The 18,816-nt window shown below is 42.4% G+C and overlaps 1 protein-coding gene across 1 annotated transcript in view; it reads right to left on the reverse strand.

Annotated features, from left to right (window-relative positions):
• The window catches only part of SYT12 (synaptotagmin 12), a 49,825-nt gene that overhangs the window by 16,185 nt on the left and 14,824 nt on the right, over positions 1-18,816 (reverse strand). The window contains exons 2-4 of the mRNA XM_053395808.1: positions 13,790-13,851; positions 12,042-12,235; positions 11,408-11,797 (exon numbers count right to left, since the gene is read on the reverse strand). Of these exons, the coding sequence (XP_053251783.1) occupies positions 11,408-11,797; positions 12,042-12,235; positions 13,790-13,823 (618 nt within the window). The 5' untranslated portion in view covers positions 13,824-13,851. The remainder of the gene's footprint in view (positions 1-11,407; positions 11,798-12,041; positions 12,236-13,789; positions 13,852-18,816) is intronic.

Raw genomic sequence — 18,816 nt, forward strand, 5'->3', positions numbered from 1 at the left:
AAGTACTATTGTATTACACAAGAACTGTAAAACTTTCCTTTTTGGGCTGACACTCAACAGCCATAGCTAAGCAAGTGGGAGGCAATTTTCATCTGCAGGGGATACCTTTATTTTAAAAAAATGAATCATTGGTGTCCTCTTCCCTTAGCCCTTGAGAAGAAGAAGGCTAGAAATAAAAGCAAATCGAGAAGCCAGGGCCAAGTTCCCAGTCCACATTGAGCCCCAGGACTCATCAACTGTCACAAATTGAAGTAGGAAAATGCCCTAACAGCTCCAAATGGGTTGCTCAAGAAGACCCTAACTTCAAAGGGTAGTGTGTCCACCAAGCCTCCACAATGCCTCACTTGGTTGAGTGTATACTAAGATCGCATCACCCTTATTCATTCATTGAGGTATATGCATGGTGTTCAAAGATGTATCAAGTAACCACACTACCCTTGTGGGCAGCATGATCTAGAATCAATCTAAATTGAAAACAGCAGGCTGAAGACAAGTATGAATGATTCAGAATTGAGAAAAACTACATATTTTGTGTTACAAATGGGTTAGTGTGCATACAGCCTACCTTCTCTCATCTATCTTTGTAGGCTTCTGGAACCTGAAAGTGCCAATTCATTCCTAAGAAATGTCTTGACCCTTTTCACACCCATCACCGTTATGTGAATATTTTTAAAATAAATGCTCTTTAATCATACTTTTGATGTTCTCAATGGTAACGTCTTCTGGTCTTGTTTTATTCCCTCCTTCGTTCTAATACACATCCCCCCTTCTCCAATTCCTAATAAATTAAGCACCCTTCTTCTCTATAACATTGTTTTGTTTCCTCCATTAGGGCACTTTATACTTAAGGAACTCTCTCAGCAGCATCTTAATGTTGGAGCTTTTTGGCAGAGTCTCAAGCAGCCCTGGGCAGTTAATTACCTGAATAATGTAACATAACTTCTGTGAAGAAGGCACTCTCAAGCAGGCAACTGGAAACTGGCACGTAGCTAGTACAACTTGGTGTTTCCCAAACAGTTGTTAGGAAATCACCACCACCTTCAACACACAGATTAAATCTAGGGCTGTACCGCTCTCTAACATAGCTTAATCAGCTCTCACACCAATGGCACCCTTTGCCCAGTCAATCAAGGCTCAGGGTGGGACTGTGCTTTCTGGTCAACAATGACCCTTCTAGGATTCCCTCAGGCCTTTCAGTTATAGAATGGATCATATCAAGGAATTCAGGGGTGCATTTACTCCTATCCTTGGAAGGATATTGCCACCCATATATTGTAAGCAGGTAGGAGATCAATGCTGCACAGAGCTTCCCCAATGCAACAGACACAGAATAGTGGGTACCTCCACCACGATGGGTTAACTCAGAGCTTTCCAAACTTTACATGTTGGTGACACACTTTTTAGACATGCATCATTTTGTGACATAGTAATTCAGTTTTACTAGCAAACCAGAGGTTAAACTAACCCCTTTCCAGCCCTGGGAGCAGATTGTGTTTGTGTGACGACCCTACACACTGCAGCCGACACACTAACGTGTCGCGCAATACACAATTTGGAAAGCTCTGGGTTAACTTTTCCTAAGCCACCAACCCTTGGATTCATACCACATCTGGTTGATTAACATTCTATGCCCTCTGTGTTTGTTGGGAGGAGAGTTTTTGTTTTATTATGTATTTTGTGTTCTCATTTTGCATTTTTATGTTGTGAAACACAACATAAAAATTTAATAAATAAAACAATTATCTACCTTGATAGCTTTCAACATTTCTACTTGAAGGGAAGATTTTGCATATGGGCATCCAATGATGAATGCTTTGCAAAGGCTTCTGGGAGCAATGCTAGGCTCCATACTTTAGGTTCACTCACAGGAAGCAGATGCAACTGCCTTACAAAGAGTCAGACTATAGCTCCATGTAGCCCATGCTCTTGCCTGGAAACAGCTCACAGATGTGTCCTTGCCCTGGAATTGATGGGACCAGGGTCAGGCATCTTGCGCCTTGCCATCACTCAACATAAAGTGGGAGCTTGTCCTAAAACATACCCAACACGTTCCTGCAGCGGCATATTAACCAAGGATTATTACAATGGTCAGCAAGCCGCCTTTTAAGTAGCCTCCTCATATATTACTGATCTACTCAGTTAGCATGACCAACAGACAGAGGATAGGAATGTTGTATTCCAGAAACATCTGGAGAGCCATAAGTTCCTTATCCTTGACACTCAAGAACTCCTGAAAAGGTTTTAAGGGTTGATCAATCCATTAATCCACCTGATAGCATGCTTGTGAGCGCTCCTCTTCTACAGCCCACGAAGGTGCAAAATTTGGCTCAGAGGCTTAATACCAAACACACAAAGCTGCCTTGCACAGGCTCAGACCATTTTCCATCTAGGTCAGCATTGTCTAGCCTAGTAGGCGCTCACTGGGATTTTAGATAGGCATGTTTCTCAGCCCCACCTGGAGAAGTCAGGTATTGAACCCAGCATCTTCTGCACACAAATCACATGTGTGTTCTACCTTACTGAGCTGTCTCCCATGTACACTGCTGCTTCAGTGACTAGGATTCCAGGGAAATGGCCAATAGGATTTTTATCCCCGGTATACAAGCATCTCCTTGCAGTAAAGCCTGCATATGCGGATGAGTAGAGAATCCTCAGCTACGAATGACACAAACAAAGGGGCAAAAAGAAAAAGGAAGGATGAGGGTATAAAAGCAAAGAGACAGCTTTAGCACAGACTACTTATGAGCTCAATTCATAGCCAGCCCAGCAGCAGTGTTTATAGTTTGTCTGCCAAGTCTGTGCTCTGGGGATATAACTCATTTTCACTCATTTTTAAAGGCCATTTGAGATGAATGTTTGCAAACATATGAAGCGCAGCGAGAGTTCAGAGGTTTCACAATCAACAAACAGGATACGGTCTCCTTGCATTTTAAATATCTTCAGGCTGGTTCATGTTTCCATTCTTGCATGGGGGACGCTTCCAAGTGGTTAAAGGTCTTCTGTTGCAGAAGCAATGTTTGTATGTGAGAACCATGTGGGCTGCATAGGTGCCGTGGCTGTTTTCCATGTCAAGCCCATGCTGCCCCGTCCTGGGAGCTTCTTGACCTCTTGCTTCCTGTACAGGTATCACTGGTGTTTCATGGGACCTGGCCATGCAGAAGAAGCTCCCATAGCAACTCACAAGGATTTGTTCTGTAATCAACAATGCCTCACTCAAATAGTTAAGCCCTCTGCATCCTTTTCTAATAGCTTTGGGGCAGAGAAAGTATTTCAGCATCTTAATAAAAGAAGCTGGAGAGTTGCGTGAGAGGGAACTGAAGTCCCCTCATTTTTCAACAGTGAAGTTAATAACTAAACTATATATCACTTTGCTCCTAGCAACAATCTGTTGCATGGCAGTGTGTACAAATGTCGGAAAACTGATAGTGCCTTCATCTGAATTTCCACTGCTGGACAAATGCAGTCCAGAACAGGCTTTCTACAAATTAGCTTTTACAGTGGTACCTCTGGTTACGAACTTAATTCATTGGGGAGGTCCGTTCTTAACCCGAAACCGTTCTTAACGTGAGGCACGCTTTCGCTAATGGGGCCTCCCACTGCTGCCGCACGACTTCCACTCGAATCCCAGGGCAAAGTTCGCAACCAGGAACATCTACTTCTGGGTTAGTGGAGCTCGTTACCCGAAGTGCTCGTAAGGAGGACGGTACGTAACCCGAGGTTCCACTGTATTCAAGTTTCACATATGCAGCTTTATATGTCTTATATACAAAGTATACGAATACTGAAAATGGATTTGCACAGAACCTTTGCATCCAACATTACACAAAAATGGTGGGCTAGCAGACACTTGTTCTCAGCCTGATTTATCTCGCAGGGCTGCTGTAAGCCTAAAATGCCGCTCTGGGCATGTTATGAGTAGGACAGGTTACAGTTGTAGTAAACAAGTGAACTTTTAAAATACTCTTGCAGCATTCTGAACGAAGCCTGGGTTATAGTTGGCTTAACATTGTTCTAATCTTGTTCGCTTTCCATCTCTTTTCTTTGGAGTGGAGGAGAAGTCTCTCCACCTGGCTAAACACACTGCTTAGATTTCTTAGGGATTCTAGGTAAATCCAGTTGCTTCTGCCAGATACATATTAGAAAGCTTCTGACATGATTAAAACATGAAGTGGATGCATTAGCAAAAGATTTCTTAGCCTAGTGGAAGACCCCAGAAGAGTACTGGCTTCAGCAGCACATTTACTAAAATTGGAACGATACAGGGAACGCCCCACCTGAACCATGTTGTGACACGCTAGGCAGGAAAAGGAGATTTAAGGTGATGAAAGGAAATTCATTTTTAGAACAGCAGAGGTGTGGGCACAATGTTCATCTCATCCCCCCTTTTTATATAAATTTCACTTTGCATGTAAGGAAAAAATTGTGATTTATTAAAATGTTTATTTCATCACATATTTTCATTTAAAGTAAAATACCCAAACTGGCTGACAACATAATTTTAAAAAGAGAGAGAGAGAGAGAGAAATTAGAAGAAACTAAAAATGCTTTCCGCACCTACGCAGAGATCAGAACATAGATCTGTGGATTAAACCTTATAAACAACAAACAAATAATATACACAAAGGCATGTAGTATATATACGAGGTGGTTCAAGGTCTGTCTTCTTTCCTTTAACATTTTACAACTGCTCAGGCCAGCTAATACCTCCACAATGGCTGCACAGGTTTTTGTTTTAATGTTTTGAAATGCTCCCAGGAAGCGATTGTACATCATAATGTGCAGTTACTTTCTAGTGAATTGTAAAAAGAAAAATGTGCCTTCCACTATCTTCCTACAGGCACCTTCTCTCCCTTGCCTCCCTTACAATGTCATTGTTAGGGTCCCAAAGGGATTGAATATTGATAGATTAATAAACAAGATGCACTAACTTTATTAATATGACTAATACTTTGGGGTTACAAGTAACAACATTACACATCAATCCTTGCAGGTATATAGTTCAGGAATTTAAAACCTCTAGTATTCAAGAAGCTGGAACGTGTGTAAACAAAACATATTTCTGCTTGATATATGATACAGAGTTGGGATCGACTGTTTTGCCTGTAGATTAATGTCAGCATTTCTCAGCTGCGGTGATAACACAAATGTGTTGTAAGTCACACAACTTTTGTCCCCTCTGAAATCTCTGATAGGTTTCCCAAGATGTCACATATTCTGTAGGCTGCCAAAGAAACAGGCTGCATTGCAGCAGGGGACCTGGATGTGCTACCAAAGGCATGCAAGATGACGGAAACAATGTGGCGTGGCATTAGGAGTGCTAGGTGCCAGTGAAATGCCATGGCATGCATCTACTCGATGGAACAGGATTAAATTCCACTCTAAGGTTGAATAATTCTTCAGAGCCTACAATCTTCTAGGTGAAAGGCAAATATAATGTCATTATTCATGTCTATAGTATGCTCTTCAAACCTTATTGTGATTTGTCGTTTGTTGTGTATTGACACAATCAAAGAAGCCAGTGTGTCAACCTTGCACTTTGAGGGTGAAGCTCCCATTAGGCTCTGTGTGCTCTGTTACCTGAGAGCTCATTGATGGAAGTGGTTCAGCTGAAGCCTAGTTATGAAAAACAACATGCTGAACTAGGGATAGGGAACCTGTGGACAGCAAAGATGTTGTAGGGACTCCAAATCCCATCAGTCCCAGTCAATATGGCCAATGTTCATGGATGACTGGAGCTATAGCCCAGCAACGTCTGAGGGAGCACATGTTTCCCATCCCTGAACCGAACCTTCTGCCATTAAAAAGTACAACTTGGAGAGTAACATATTAAAGAGACGATGAGGTTAAGCAAGGTGTTGGAGGAACAGAGAGGGCAAAGCTGTAGCTCACTGGAAGAGAATCTGTCTTGCATGAAGATCCCAGGGTCAATTCCTGACATCTCTAGGTAGGTCTGGAAGAGACTTGTGGCTGAAAGCATGGAGCGCTGCTGCCAGTCAATGCAGACAATACTGAGGCAGATTGGTGAATTGGTCTGACTCTGCACAAGGGAGCTTCCTGAAAGCAAACTGCTCATAAGGAACCATGACCATTAGAAGTTTCGGTTTCCACATAAGCATAAGATCCCAAATCTGAAAGGGGCTATTCTGCTCCACCATTCTGAGACTTCATCTAGAATACTGCATTCACTTCAAGGTGCCAACATTAAAGAAGATGCTAACAAACTGGAGAGATTTAGTGGGAATGGTATGGGGTAGATAAAATGTCTCAAAAGGTAGCTCAGATGAAGAAAAAGTATGATGGCACTTGTAATGCTGAACAAATATCCCACTCTTGGTAGGAATGCAAGAGATGAAATGTGGGCAACGCTGATTGACACAGGTGTAACGTGACACTGAAAAGATGCTTGCTAGCTACTGTGTGGGAGAGTGATTTAAAACAGAAGAGTTTGGCTCAGCCAGGAAATGATTGAGTAGGTTAAGGGTCAGGCATGCCTTGGGTTAGGTACAAAGCAGAAAAGAATACTGTCCGTGGGTTCTTTGCTTTCCATCACTGCTTTACATGTGCTGTCTTAAATCAATGCAGGAGAGAATGTGATGCTATCACTACTAAGCATCTCTTCTTGTGGCTTTTAGCAACAGTGGGGAAGGACTGATCTCTGCGCAAATTTGTATAGTCATTAGATGAAAGATGATCTACCAATGTTACTTATTTTCTTAAAATACTGGAGAGCATTAAAAGGGGGGGGGAACTAATGTGTCTTTATTACTTGTCACAGGACACTGAAGAGACAATAATGTCCGTGAATTATAGATAAGAGGTGATAAATAATAAATATCACTAAAGCATAAATATAGAGAGAATGGTCTTTATTTGATGAGATTTTCTTTTAACCAAAGCTACTACCAAGGTATTTGTCAGACAATATTTTGTACTCTTGGAAAATCCAATTGGGTAGTGAGCAGCTTGTCTATTTTTGTTTCTCTCTCTCTCTCTCTCCCCCCCCCACCTACACCCACACCCACCCACCAACCCACCACTACTGAATAGACAAATCCCAAGAGGAACTGTATGTATGTATGTATCAGAGGAAGTTATTGCAAGGAACCCAAAGCTTTGCTTCCCAATGGTGATATGTAAGGGTTTTGCCAAATTTCGGAGACACTTTGCCGATTTCCGCCCGGACACTACTTGCGGCTGCAGTATTCCATATATGTCCGGGAAATTCCAGATGTATGGCAACCCTATGATATGTTTGGGAGAAACAAGCCACGAGTGCCGATTTGAATACCGTGGTTAATGGCCAGAGTTATATCCAAATGCCAAATGCAGAGTTATATCCAAACGACTCAACATGCATGTTTACTTGGAAGTAAATGCTACTGTGTTTGGGGGTGGGTGGGGGTTATTTCCTAGTACACTTATTTAGGATTGCAGCCTGGAAATAGCCATTTTAATCCAACTAGAAAAGTTGCTTTCTATCACTTGCTCACTGATTGAGAGGCAAACCAGTTTGTTGCCACAGCCAAAGAAATAGCATTATGTATTAAGGCTCATGGCCTTGATTTTGCAAAATGGCTTTGCAGAGAGAAGCAAGTTGCCTCCTGTGGCCCTGGTAGGACGAGAAGCAGGGGAAACAATCCTTTCAAAAACAATCACACACACATTTTCCAAGCCTAGTAATTGTCCTTATGTTTTCCACATCCAAGCTCCCAACTGCTCTCCTTTTTTGCCAAGCTCATATCAGCTTGTCCAGAAATGCCATTTATACAAATTGCTCTGCCTGTAGTTCTCCAGTCTACTTACAGTTGAAGTTAACTGCTGATTTCATCCAGGAGACAAAGCAGTAAAAGAACAGAGCAGATTGTGGTCAGCACCAACACAAGTCTTTCTTCCCTCAGTGAGCTACAACATCATGGAGCTTACAGTTATTGAAGGCCACGAGGAAGCAATGGTTTGTAGGGAAATGGGACGTTTTCCAGATTTGCCACAGTGACCTAACTATTAGCAAATAAATTCTACAAACCCACACATACAAAAGCTGTGTGAATGCCGCGGTAAGCAGTCTATAAACCACCAAGGCCCCAGATCAGTCATTCGTTTTGCCAGAGAGGCCATTGTGAAAAGGGAGTAAGAGATGTTGGGCCAAAGCCACAAGTGGCCTGTTGACTAGGTTTCTTGCCACATATGTTGTCCCTTCCACATGCCTCTTTTTACCTCTGAGCTGGCAACTTGTGGGATGCTTCTGTCACATCTATCCGATTTGGCCCAATGGCCTCCAACTGCTCAGCCTCTTCAGATTAGCACTTTTTGCCTGCTTGTGTGTGTAAAAGTCTGTGTTGTAAGCAGTCTACCCACAGGAGCAATTTAATGTCTCATGGAACTCTTGCTGGAAACTAATCTGCAGACCTGTAGCTAAAATAATTACCATATGATTTTCATGAAGAAGAATGTGATGCCAACCCACAGCAATTATGCTGAACTTCTGCCACAACATTCCACAACCGTTCTCTTAAGCAAGACTGCCGGGGGTGGAGAAGGTGGAATTGAATCAGTCCTTGAATGGAAATTATATTGAGGCATCTGTTTGGAAAACATGGTCGATGTAGGGTTGCCAAATTACCTGGGTGGAAAGACGGCCTGGTCGCCTCTTGTTTCTTTAATAGCAACCTCAAATGCAGGAATTAGCAGAAGAATCTTCTCATATAATGGCATCAGCATATCATCAAATGGTTGGTTCAGAAGGTGACAATTCTACTGGTGACTATTTAGGAGTTTCTTTGCCTTTCTTTAAGCGAAAGCATTGGTCTTCCAAGAGGAGCAGTACCATCTCACAAACATAAGGTAAAAAGAATTTAAAAGTGGGTTCCCAATTGCACGTTTGGGCTAAAGGTGGACCCCAAGTGTAAGAGAATGCAGTTAGCGGTGCTGCTAGCATTACATTGTCACCTAGTGACTGCAATGTAGACGAAGAGCAAGGTGAAAAAGCACCGACATTGTCTGTTAAATGAATCTGTACCCCAAGAGAAGAAAGACAACTATATTGATTGTTTTTGTACAAGTTCTTCAAGGCCCTCAGCCTCGATGAACCTGCGAAATCAATACATGTGGTTGCCTTCCTGTTCTGGAAATCTTATTCACAACAGGAGCCTTTCCTGAAGGATTAACAATTTTGGGGTATAAGCCTTGCGATACAGTCAAAGTTTCCTCTGTGGAGGTTGTTTGGAATACCATCTGTCAATTTTCTAACTTTTACGGTAGCAATTAAATCTATTCTGTAAGATGAATAAGACATCAGAGATGGAGGCTTTAAGAAAACTTTGTTTTCAAATGGCAGGAATTCACACCTGAGAGTTGAGAATTAGATTAGACTAATTCACAGGAAACAAAACAGGTGCTGGCAAGCTACTGAATCCTGAGTTGCTGCATCCATCTTTGTAAAAAAAGAGACTTCAAAGTCCTCAATACTATGCTATGTGAAGTAATTTAAGTAAAGACAATTTAAATCACCAAGAAAAGAAAGCACCTTGAATTAAGTAATTGATTTAAATGTTATTAATGCCTTAAACAAAACCGCTTACTAATTGCTCAACATAATCCTGCCTAATTTTCAAAAGAAATTCAAGGCAGCTAACAAATTCAAACATCACTCAGTATTAAAATACATCTCAGCACCCATTCCTAGCCCAAACCATAAGACCAGAACTAAACTACAACAATAATTTCCAAGGCAGGCATCAAAACTAAAATATCAGAAACAAATCAGTCCTCCTCCTAAGCATGTTATCCCTCCACACTTTCTCCAATCTATCATCTCTTGATAAATTTCCTGCTGCTTCAGTTGTTCATCTTCAGCAAATGCATTGACATCATGCATATTGCTTCTTCCAGATCTCTCTCATGATAAGGTAGACTCAAGTCCATGAAAGCTTATGTCATAATAAATGCCTTAGTTGTTTTTGCTGAAACAGACTCAAGAGGGCCCCTTTCTACAAATTGTTGTAACAATTTAGCTTCACCATAAGTACCACTTTTACATACTGTTTGAATGTAATTGTAAGCAACAGGGTATATAAATATGTGGCCACACAGTGTGATGTATTTTGCCTAGGAAATGGGTGAGGGGAACATTGACTAAATAGGCCTTAAGTCACTGCCAGTTTTACAGTTCAGCGACCCTGTGATCACACTGCTTCTGACAACCGATTCCTATTCAGCAAGATGCTGTATGAAGAGGACTTGCATTATCCCTCTCTTGAACTATGGGAAATCTCTGGAGTCTTGAAAAGGAGGAATCAGTGGTGCAGTGTCATTTTCCTTCCCTTAACTCATAAATAGCTAGGGAAGATGTTTCCCTTTTTGGCAAAAGCTACCAGAGCACCCAGTCAACCTACACCCATAAGATACTTTCATAAACCATGGGTTTAATTATATAATTGCTGCTGCTTCATTGAGCAATAGCTGCTCATAGACCCTAGAAATGCAGGTTGTCTCATTGCATCAAAGCAGGCAAAGGTGTGACACATGACTCTATGGGCCATCGGAGATTGCAACATCAAGGCAGCTAAATTCATCTCAAGTCAGGTAATTTCTAACAAAGATTAAACCTGGAGGGCTGAAACAGCTGATCCTATTGGCTTTAAATATTTATTTTCATTTATAAAACATTACGTCTCTAATTAAAGAACAAATAAAGCAATGTACAATTTTAAAAAATCCATACATTCTAACAATAGCTCTCTTAAAGACAGATAACACATAACTCTAGCAAATCCAATTCTAAAAAGCTCAAACAGTCTACACCAGTAAAAGCACAATCAAATCAGGACAGTCCCTTGAGAGGCCATTTATACTTTAACTAGATTCCAAAGCCCATACATGCCACATAAAATGGTGTGGAAAGGTGTTGGTTTACTCTGCTTAAAGAATTGTCTAAAAACCTGTATCTGAGAAAACAATCCGATGGAGTAAGTGTGGATGGGCACTTAATTACAGCAAACATTCTTTCACCCCTATTCTAAGGAAGTCAACACTGTGCTATTGAACTGAAGAACAGGAAGAACAAGATTGTTTGATACTCACAGCATGCCATACTCATGCTCATGGCCAGTTAATTCATTACACAGTTCCTAGAATGCAGATGTGGATCACACACAACACATTTTTGCATGATTGAGAAACTTCAGACCAACTCAACATTCCCTCAGGAATCTGAAATCAACTATAAGTGAAGACCAAAAAAGTGCCTAGATCTCACCACTTGAACAACTAAGCTAACAACAATCCAGCATAAAAACTCCAAAAAGAAACACATGTTCATTTGATTGGAAGACATGGTGAAAAACATCCTGAGCATCTGCTATTATGTCATGCACCACTGTATACAAGTAAAAATGGTGGGGAAACTTACCCTTGAAATGCCAACTATTTGCTCATCCGGAAGCAAACTGATGCGCACAAAGCATGATTCAAAGTTGACATCTTCCTTCTCCATGAGATCTTTGCCCTGTAGCAGTGTAACATGCAAGGTGTTGGAGTTCACATTGTATTCCATATTGACTTCCACCTGTCCCACTGTGAACTCATGGCCAAAGTTATTTCCAATTGAGGAGATGGAACTGAGAGAATCGGTGGAGATGGACTTTTTCAGTGGCCCGTAGGGAGCCAACTCAAGGTCTTTGTGCATCAGCTCCAAAGTGCCCAACTCATTAATGTTTTCGAAGGTGTCATCCATTTTCAGGCTGGGCTTGCGAACAGGAGAGGTCCTTTCTCCTGCCTTTCGGAAGTTGCTCGCAGCTCTCTACAGACAGTAAGCAGAACAGAAAGCTAGTCAGAGCTCAAGATTAACTTCAAACTATTTACTACTGTAATACATCAACCTTTTGCAGGCCCCAGAGTTTAATTTCCCCGCATGCCGTCGTAGTCCCACCATTGAATAAAATTCTAGACTCAAGTGGGAGCTCTTAATCAAATCTGCTATTATGATGGCGCACAGGGGGGAATGGATGATTGTGGTAACTGATGGATTTCTCAATGCCCTTTACCTTTTGCTTGATCTGAGAATATGTGGTCCCATATTTTTGTTCTAGGTATCTGTAGTCGTAGTTTGGAAATGGAGATGGTGCAGGATAGCTGCCAGACCTCCATAGCTTCCACAGGTTTACTCCAGCTATTCCCAGCAAAACAAGTGCTCCAGTAATATAGATACCTATTTCCCATCCAGGTGGACTTCTTATGACTGGAAGAAGAGAGAGAGTTATCATGGCACATTGAAATCTTACAGAAGCATTATAGGAATATTAAGTAAGTGGCCTTCTGTGTGGTATCTTCTGTGATGCTAGGATGAAGGTGCAAATTAAGGTTCTAACCGTTCTTAATTCATAACCACCACCAACCCCACACCAACAGTACACAACATTTCACACAAAACTGCACCACAATCGCTTGACACTATAAACTATAGTCTCTCTGTACAGTGAACTATCTAAGAAAATATGTGATTGCTTAACATAACAGGATTTTTTGTTTACAGCCATTGAAGTAACTTCCCAAATTTAGAAAAATTACAACACTTTGTTTTTATCATCACTATGTTTCTATTCATAAGAAAAATCTTTCATTAAATGATTTCATATTATTCAGTTCTTGTTCAATATTTTTGATGGCTGATCTGTGAATACTACCCATTACTAGTTTATAAAGAAGCATTTTCTTTCTTTCAGCTTTTCAAAATTGATCTATTTTTCCTCTTACCAGTGAGAATAAAAATGTGTTTTTTTCTTCATGGTTTCGGAAAACATTTCCCCCCTACATTTTGACTTTTAGCTTTCAAATATTCTGTTTCTATATGTATCCAAGCAGTCTCCTCACCTGACTTGGACTGCAATAATCTTTTCAATGTTGATAGATGGCCCACTGTTCAACCATGCTATGAATTTCATACTGGCACAGAAAATTGCTCCCACCTGATTATGATAAATGGGAACAGCTTTCAAGCAAACACACATTCTACAGTTTGCAGTGATCTACAAGAAGTGGCAATAAGATACACACTTGAACCAACTTAATGCACAACTTCTTCACATACCAAGTATTGTTGTGTTTCTGGAAAGAAAGGTATTCACACAACTGCTTCCAAGAGACCTGAAGGCCCATATACTTTCACTAGCTACTTCCCAACAGAGAAATTCATTTGAAAAACCTCTAGTAACTAGCTGAGACAATAATATATGGTTCTTTGCTTGGAAACAGATGAATCAATGCTCAGACGTTAATACTGAGCAACAACATGTCTACATTCCCTAGCCTGGTGCCTTCCAAATTTCAACTACAACACCCATCATCCTTGACTATGCTGGATGGGGCTGTTGTAGTCCAAAACATCTGGAGGACATTAGACTGGGGGTAGGCCACCAAATATTCGCTTCAAGCATCTTCTTTCCACAGACCTTAACTAGAGAACTTACTCTGTGTGCACCTGGTAGTATTGAGCTTCTCATAAATCTCTCACCATCTCACCTAGCTTGGCCCTTAGAATAAGTTCTTACGTTAGAAAGCTACTGGATTGAAGGTAAGGGCTTCATCAAAAGATATATGTGAGATGCAGCCCTCAGTATTTGTCTGGATACCCTCCTGTCTCTGGGGCTGTAAGAGTTTTCTGGAAGTTCTGTCCAGAAAATGTCTAAATGGGAGGGAGATCACATTATTATTGTTTGAGCAGGGAGACTTTTACCAAGACTGATATCTCCAAACAAAACCCTAGCACAGTTTGTTCAGCATTCAAGATACTCACCACTGAGTTGGTGCTCAGCAACGTTATTATCCATGGTGACTATCCTGAGTAAGGGCAGTTACCTAGAAGAAAACATTAAGCTTTGCATTATTAATGTCATATTTCTTAATGTCATATTTCTACATTAAGCTTTGCATTTCATTCTGTTTCACCCAAAAATCTTCAGATCAAATTAGTCACACTTCAGTCCCATTTAAATCAACAGAACTTTACACACTCATTGGCTACTTTTATGGGACAGAAATATCACTAACTTAGTCTGGATCTAAACCACTCTGGTATGGCTGCCACCTAATTTCCAAAGAGAGGCACTGTGCCTTTAACTGTTACGTGTTAGGCAGCTCAACAAATGCTACTTTCCCCAACATGAAAAGGATGAAATGTGGGATTTAAAAAAATAATATGTCATGCAGTTGCTATATGCATATGGAAAGCAAAAAGCTGAGAACCCCGTTGGTTAATTTTCTTTTTGGTTAATCTGCATCTTGAAATAATAATAATAATAATAATAATAATAATAATATTATTATTATTATTATTATTATTATTATTATTATTTTATTATTTATTCCCCACCCATTTGGGTGGGTTTCCCCAGCCACTCTGGGCGGCTTACAGCATATCTAAAAACAAACTAAAAACATCAAGCATTAAAAACCTCCTGATACAGGGCTGCCTTCAGATGTCTTCTAAAAATTGTGTAATTCTCTATCTCCTTGACATCTGAAGGGAGGGCATTCCACAGGGCGGGCGCTACTACTGAGAAGGCCTTCTGCCTGCTTCCCTGTAACTTCGCTTCCTGCAGTGAGGGAACCAGCAGAAGACCCTCGGAAGAGGAGCTCAGTGTCTTGGCTGGACGATGGGGAGGGAGAAATCCTCTGTTTAGGCCTGCTGCAATATATCACCATTGTGGCACAGTTGTTCCCGAGAGCTTCTCTTCCCCAAAGGCTTCCCTTTACCAGCGGCGTAGCGTGGGTTGTCAGCACCCGGGGCAAGGCAAGTAATTTGCGCCCCCTAACCTGTGGATTTGCGCCCCCTAACCCTACAAATCTATGCCTATGAATGATGGTCCCTGTCTCTCTCTCTTTCTCATATTCCAATTGATTCCCATTTCCACCGATCGATCCCCGAAGCTCTCACCCAGCGAAATTCGTGCGTAATTACGCTTCGCCATCCCTAATCCTGCCGCTTCCACCAGGAAATCATGACGGTGCGTTTCTCCTCTCCAAACTTTCCCCTTTCGGCCTTTGCCGGCCGGCGCAGCCCTTTTGGCTACGAGCTCCCCTCCTTCTCTGCCCGCTTCCGACCCCACCTCCCCGTCCAGCCTCCCTACTTCCTGAAAAAAGGCACCGGCGCCGAGCAGGACACCCCCGCGGCCATCGGAGAGAGGCGGGGCCGAGGGAGGCAAGCCAATGGGCGAGACGAGGGTAGGTGGCCACGGGGGCGGGCGCTGCCGCAGTCCTCGGGTGGGCAAGGTAGGAGCAGGCGGAGGCTGGCCGGCCGCTCTGACAATAGGGGCGGGCCGAGGGCACGACGCGGCTGGGCCCTCTGGACTTGCGCCCCCCCAGATGTTGCGCCCGGTGCGGCCGGCACCCCTGGCACCCCCCACGCTACGCCACTGCCCTTTACACAGTTAGCCTCATGTTAACCAGCTCCATGCGGCTCAGGCTGATGGTAACCAAATCATGAAATATATTAGCATGGGTAGAATTTTATCTAAAATATGGGGATAACAATACAGTCTCTTTCTGCTGGGCTGTTGTAAGCAAAATTAGCAGCCAACAACCTAATAAGAGAAAAACCACCGTTTATGTTGTTTTAGTTTATTGTTTTTGATATGGATACTAGGTTACTTTGGTGGATGAAGCAGGGACATAGTTTTGATCACCCACCCAGATTTTCTTTTTTTGGGGAGGGGGGGACTAGCTGCCACAAGCAGCCAATAACACCAAGGCAGCATCCATCTGGCTGAGTTCCCAATGGCATATGAATTAGGCCTTGGAGTTTGCATTGTAAACTCTTCCAATAACCAGCAGTGTCCCAATGGTCTGCAAGAGAAAACAAGTTTACAGTCTCAGCCAGTGTGCTCAGAGTACACTTATGCAAGAAGAGATTCTTCTCTGTCTTTTGGCACTGCATGAGTCACCAGTGCATGGTGTTTTGTGGAAATGCGTTATTAAAACCTGCTTCTCAAGTACATCACCCCGGATTAGAGGTCACTGATTGCTGGAACCTTGCAAAATTACTACACTACAACCTGCCAGTGGAGGAGGTCTGATTTATCTTTCATTCCTGAAGGCTCTTTCTTTGCTTGCTGGGGAGGAATTACTGCATTGTTCCATTCCGTGTCCAGCTGATGAATGGCTCTGTAAGGGTTTGCTTGAGAATTTCCTGCTTACCTTCTATCCATCTGAGCAGGGAGTGACCCCATGTTTTTCATCGAGAACCTCCATCAAGATTTTTCATTACAGCTCCTAGTGGGTAAGCTGAATATTCAGATGTATGAGGAGCAGGTTGTCCTACAAAGTCTCCCCTAACTCAGCATCTCATGGTCTTTTGAAAAAGACCCCGCAATGCAGAAAAGGTGGATTCATGTTTAGTTGTATTGAGAATCCCCAGATACCGATGAATACCTTAATTTTAAAGCCTATGTCATGGAGTGGCTGGATGCACAGGATTGGTGGGAGGCGCCAGCTGGGGAGCCCCCAAAGGAAGACTGCTCAGAGCCAGGGGATTGGTGGTGGGACGACAGTGAGTGGTCGGAGGGACAAGAGTGAGGAAGAACAGACTGGGAGGAGGAAGGGTAATACGCAAGGGAAGTAACAGGGTTTAGTGAGCAGGAAGAGTCTGTTTCAGACTCTGAGGCAGAAGAGGGGGCTGGAGAGGTGTGGGACCAGGAGACAAAAGAGGCAGGATGATGAAGCTGGGTAGTCTCCCTCTCCTGAAAGTATCCCCCTCCAACTGCACCCAGTGTTAGGATATTCCGTTCCACCTTAAGGAACAGGCATGACTGTTGTGTGTCACATGCCTGTTTACACTCCAGCACAGCTTGCTGGGAACTTCCGTTTGTGTATAGCTTTTGCTTATGTGCTGTTTGCTTGGACATGAAGGAGAGAAGACATGTTTTCCTTTTGTCCTGATGTATGCTGAATAATCTGACCAAACTGCGGGAGGCAGTGGAAGACAGGAGTGCCTGGCGTGCTCTGGTCCATGGGGTCACGAAGAGACGGACACGACTTAACGACTAAACAACAACAATATGCTGAATAAACTGCTTGTAAATATGCTCACACAGCCGTCTCCCTGCCACTTCTGTTGCGAAGCGTTATTTACTCTGCTGAGTTGCATGCTCCAGCTTCTGAAGGCTTCTGAAGCTCGGGTCGCAGTTTCATGCTGATCCAAGGACTGCAGATCGCCTGGCACACCGGCTAGTGGGCTGGAGCCAGCCAATTGCCCCGATTCCTTGGCTGCATCCCAACACCCAGCTCTCCTCCCCCTTGGTCTCCTGGGGCATGCAGGGAAATTAAGCAGGTTGAACAGAAATCAGTTTTGTGCAGGCACAGTTTGAGACTGCTTGGGAAAGACCCAGCAGAGAAGTAGCCTTAGTGGGCACTGGGAAGGCAGGGACCTTTAGTCCTCACACCTGTCTCATCAGGGCAAGACCTGCAGAGAAAGGTTGCTGGGACCACTAGGCTGCAGTGCTTCTGTTTCACTTCTATTCTGCATGGGCCATATTATCTCTTCCAGGCTCTTCACGCTTCCTGAAGAACAGACAGTATTATTAAAGAGGCAACTTTCTGACTTAGAGCACAGCGCTCTGGCAACTTCCTCTCTCTTCTTGCCTGCCTGCTGCACTGCAGTATATGAAGCCCCTGGTATGGGAGGAGGGAGTCCCACAAGGGCAATCTGGCTCAAGGGGTATTGTGTGAGGGGTCTCAGTTCAGGGGTCCCTGGCTTCATGTCAGGCCTTGGGTATGGGGGTCCAGCACTTCCATGGCTTGCTCCATTAGGCCTCTTGATCTGGCTGGCTCCTCTGTCTTTGAGTCAGAGTCCTGGTGGTTGTTTGAGATTTGGAAGGCTATTGGAAAAGTTTACAACATTGTCTACCGTCTGTCTGTAGCTCTCTGCTTTTTGTTACTTATGGTTTTACTGAATTGCTGTGTGCCCAGTGATATCTTGGGAAGAATCAGGCTTGGATGCCATCCATCACAGTAGATTCTGAGGACGTACTTAAGCAAAAATATATTCCAAAGTTTTCATCATATTAACTTTACTACTGCATGCAATTTGTACATCAGCTTTATTTGATGCATTCCATTCACAGATGGAACTCATTTACATTATATTGGACTATTTATTATTTCCGTCACATACCGTTTTCATGGATTGTTTATTATTTCTGTTATAGACAAGCTTCATGTTGGTTGTTTAAATTTGTTGAGGCTTAGTTTTGTGATGTGTTGTATTTTCATTAATGCATGGGTTTTTTATGGCTTATTTGCTGCAACTCATATCATATTGTATGATATAATATAATATCACAGGTTTGAGTCCACTGTTGTATTTTTGTTTTATCACCTATTTATAATATTTGTCACTGATTGGTCTGTGATTTGGTCATTTTGCTTGAGGTTTGGATCATGATATCAAGTTGTAGAGCTAAGAAAATTGACAGCAGCTTGAATAAAGGATACTTCATGTACAAAACCCATACCGAAAGGAAAAAGGCATAATGGTTTAACACAGAACAGTGGGGTTATAGTAAGAAAGGAAGGAAGTGAAGATACTTTGGGGCAGTTTATGTTAGTCCTCACCCAATTTTTTTTTAAGTAATCAAACTCAAAATGTACACATCCTTACAACTCAAAAAGCATTGGGCCACATTTAGAAACCATAATCACCTACATTTTTTGCCACAAAACTTTTCATCCTCAGAGTTCTCATAATTCAAATTAACATATTTTTCTGTGTACAAGACTAAGATTTTTCCCTTAAAAATAATGTCAAAAATTAGGGAGCCTCTTATA

Source organism: Podarcis raffonei, chromosome 1 (genome assembly GCF_027172205.1).
Source record: "Podarcis raffonei isolate rPodRaf1 chromosome 1, rPodRaf1.pri, whole genome shotgun sequence".
Classification (NCBI taxonomy): Eukaryota; Metazoa; Chordata; class Lepidosauria; order Squamata; family Lacertidae; genus Podarcis; species Podarcis raffonei.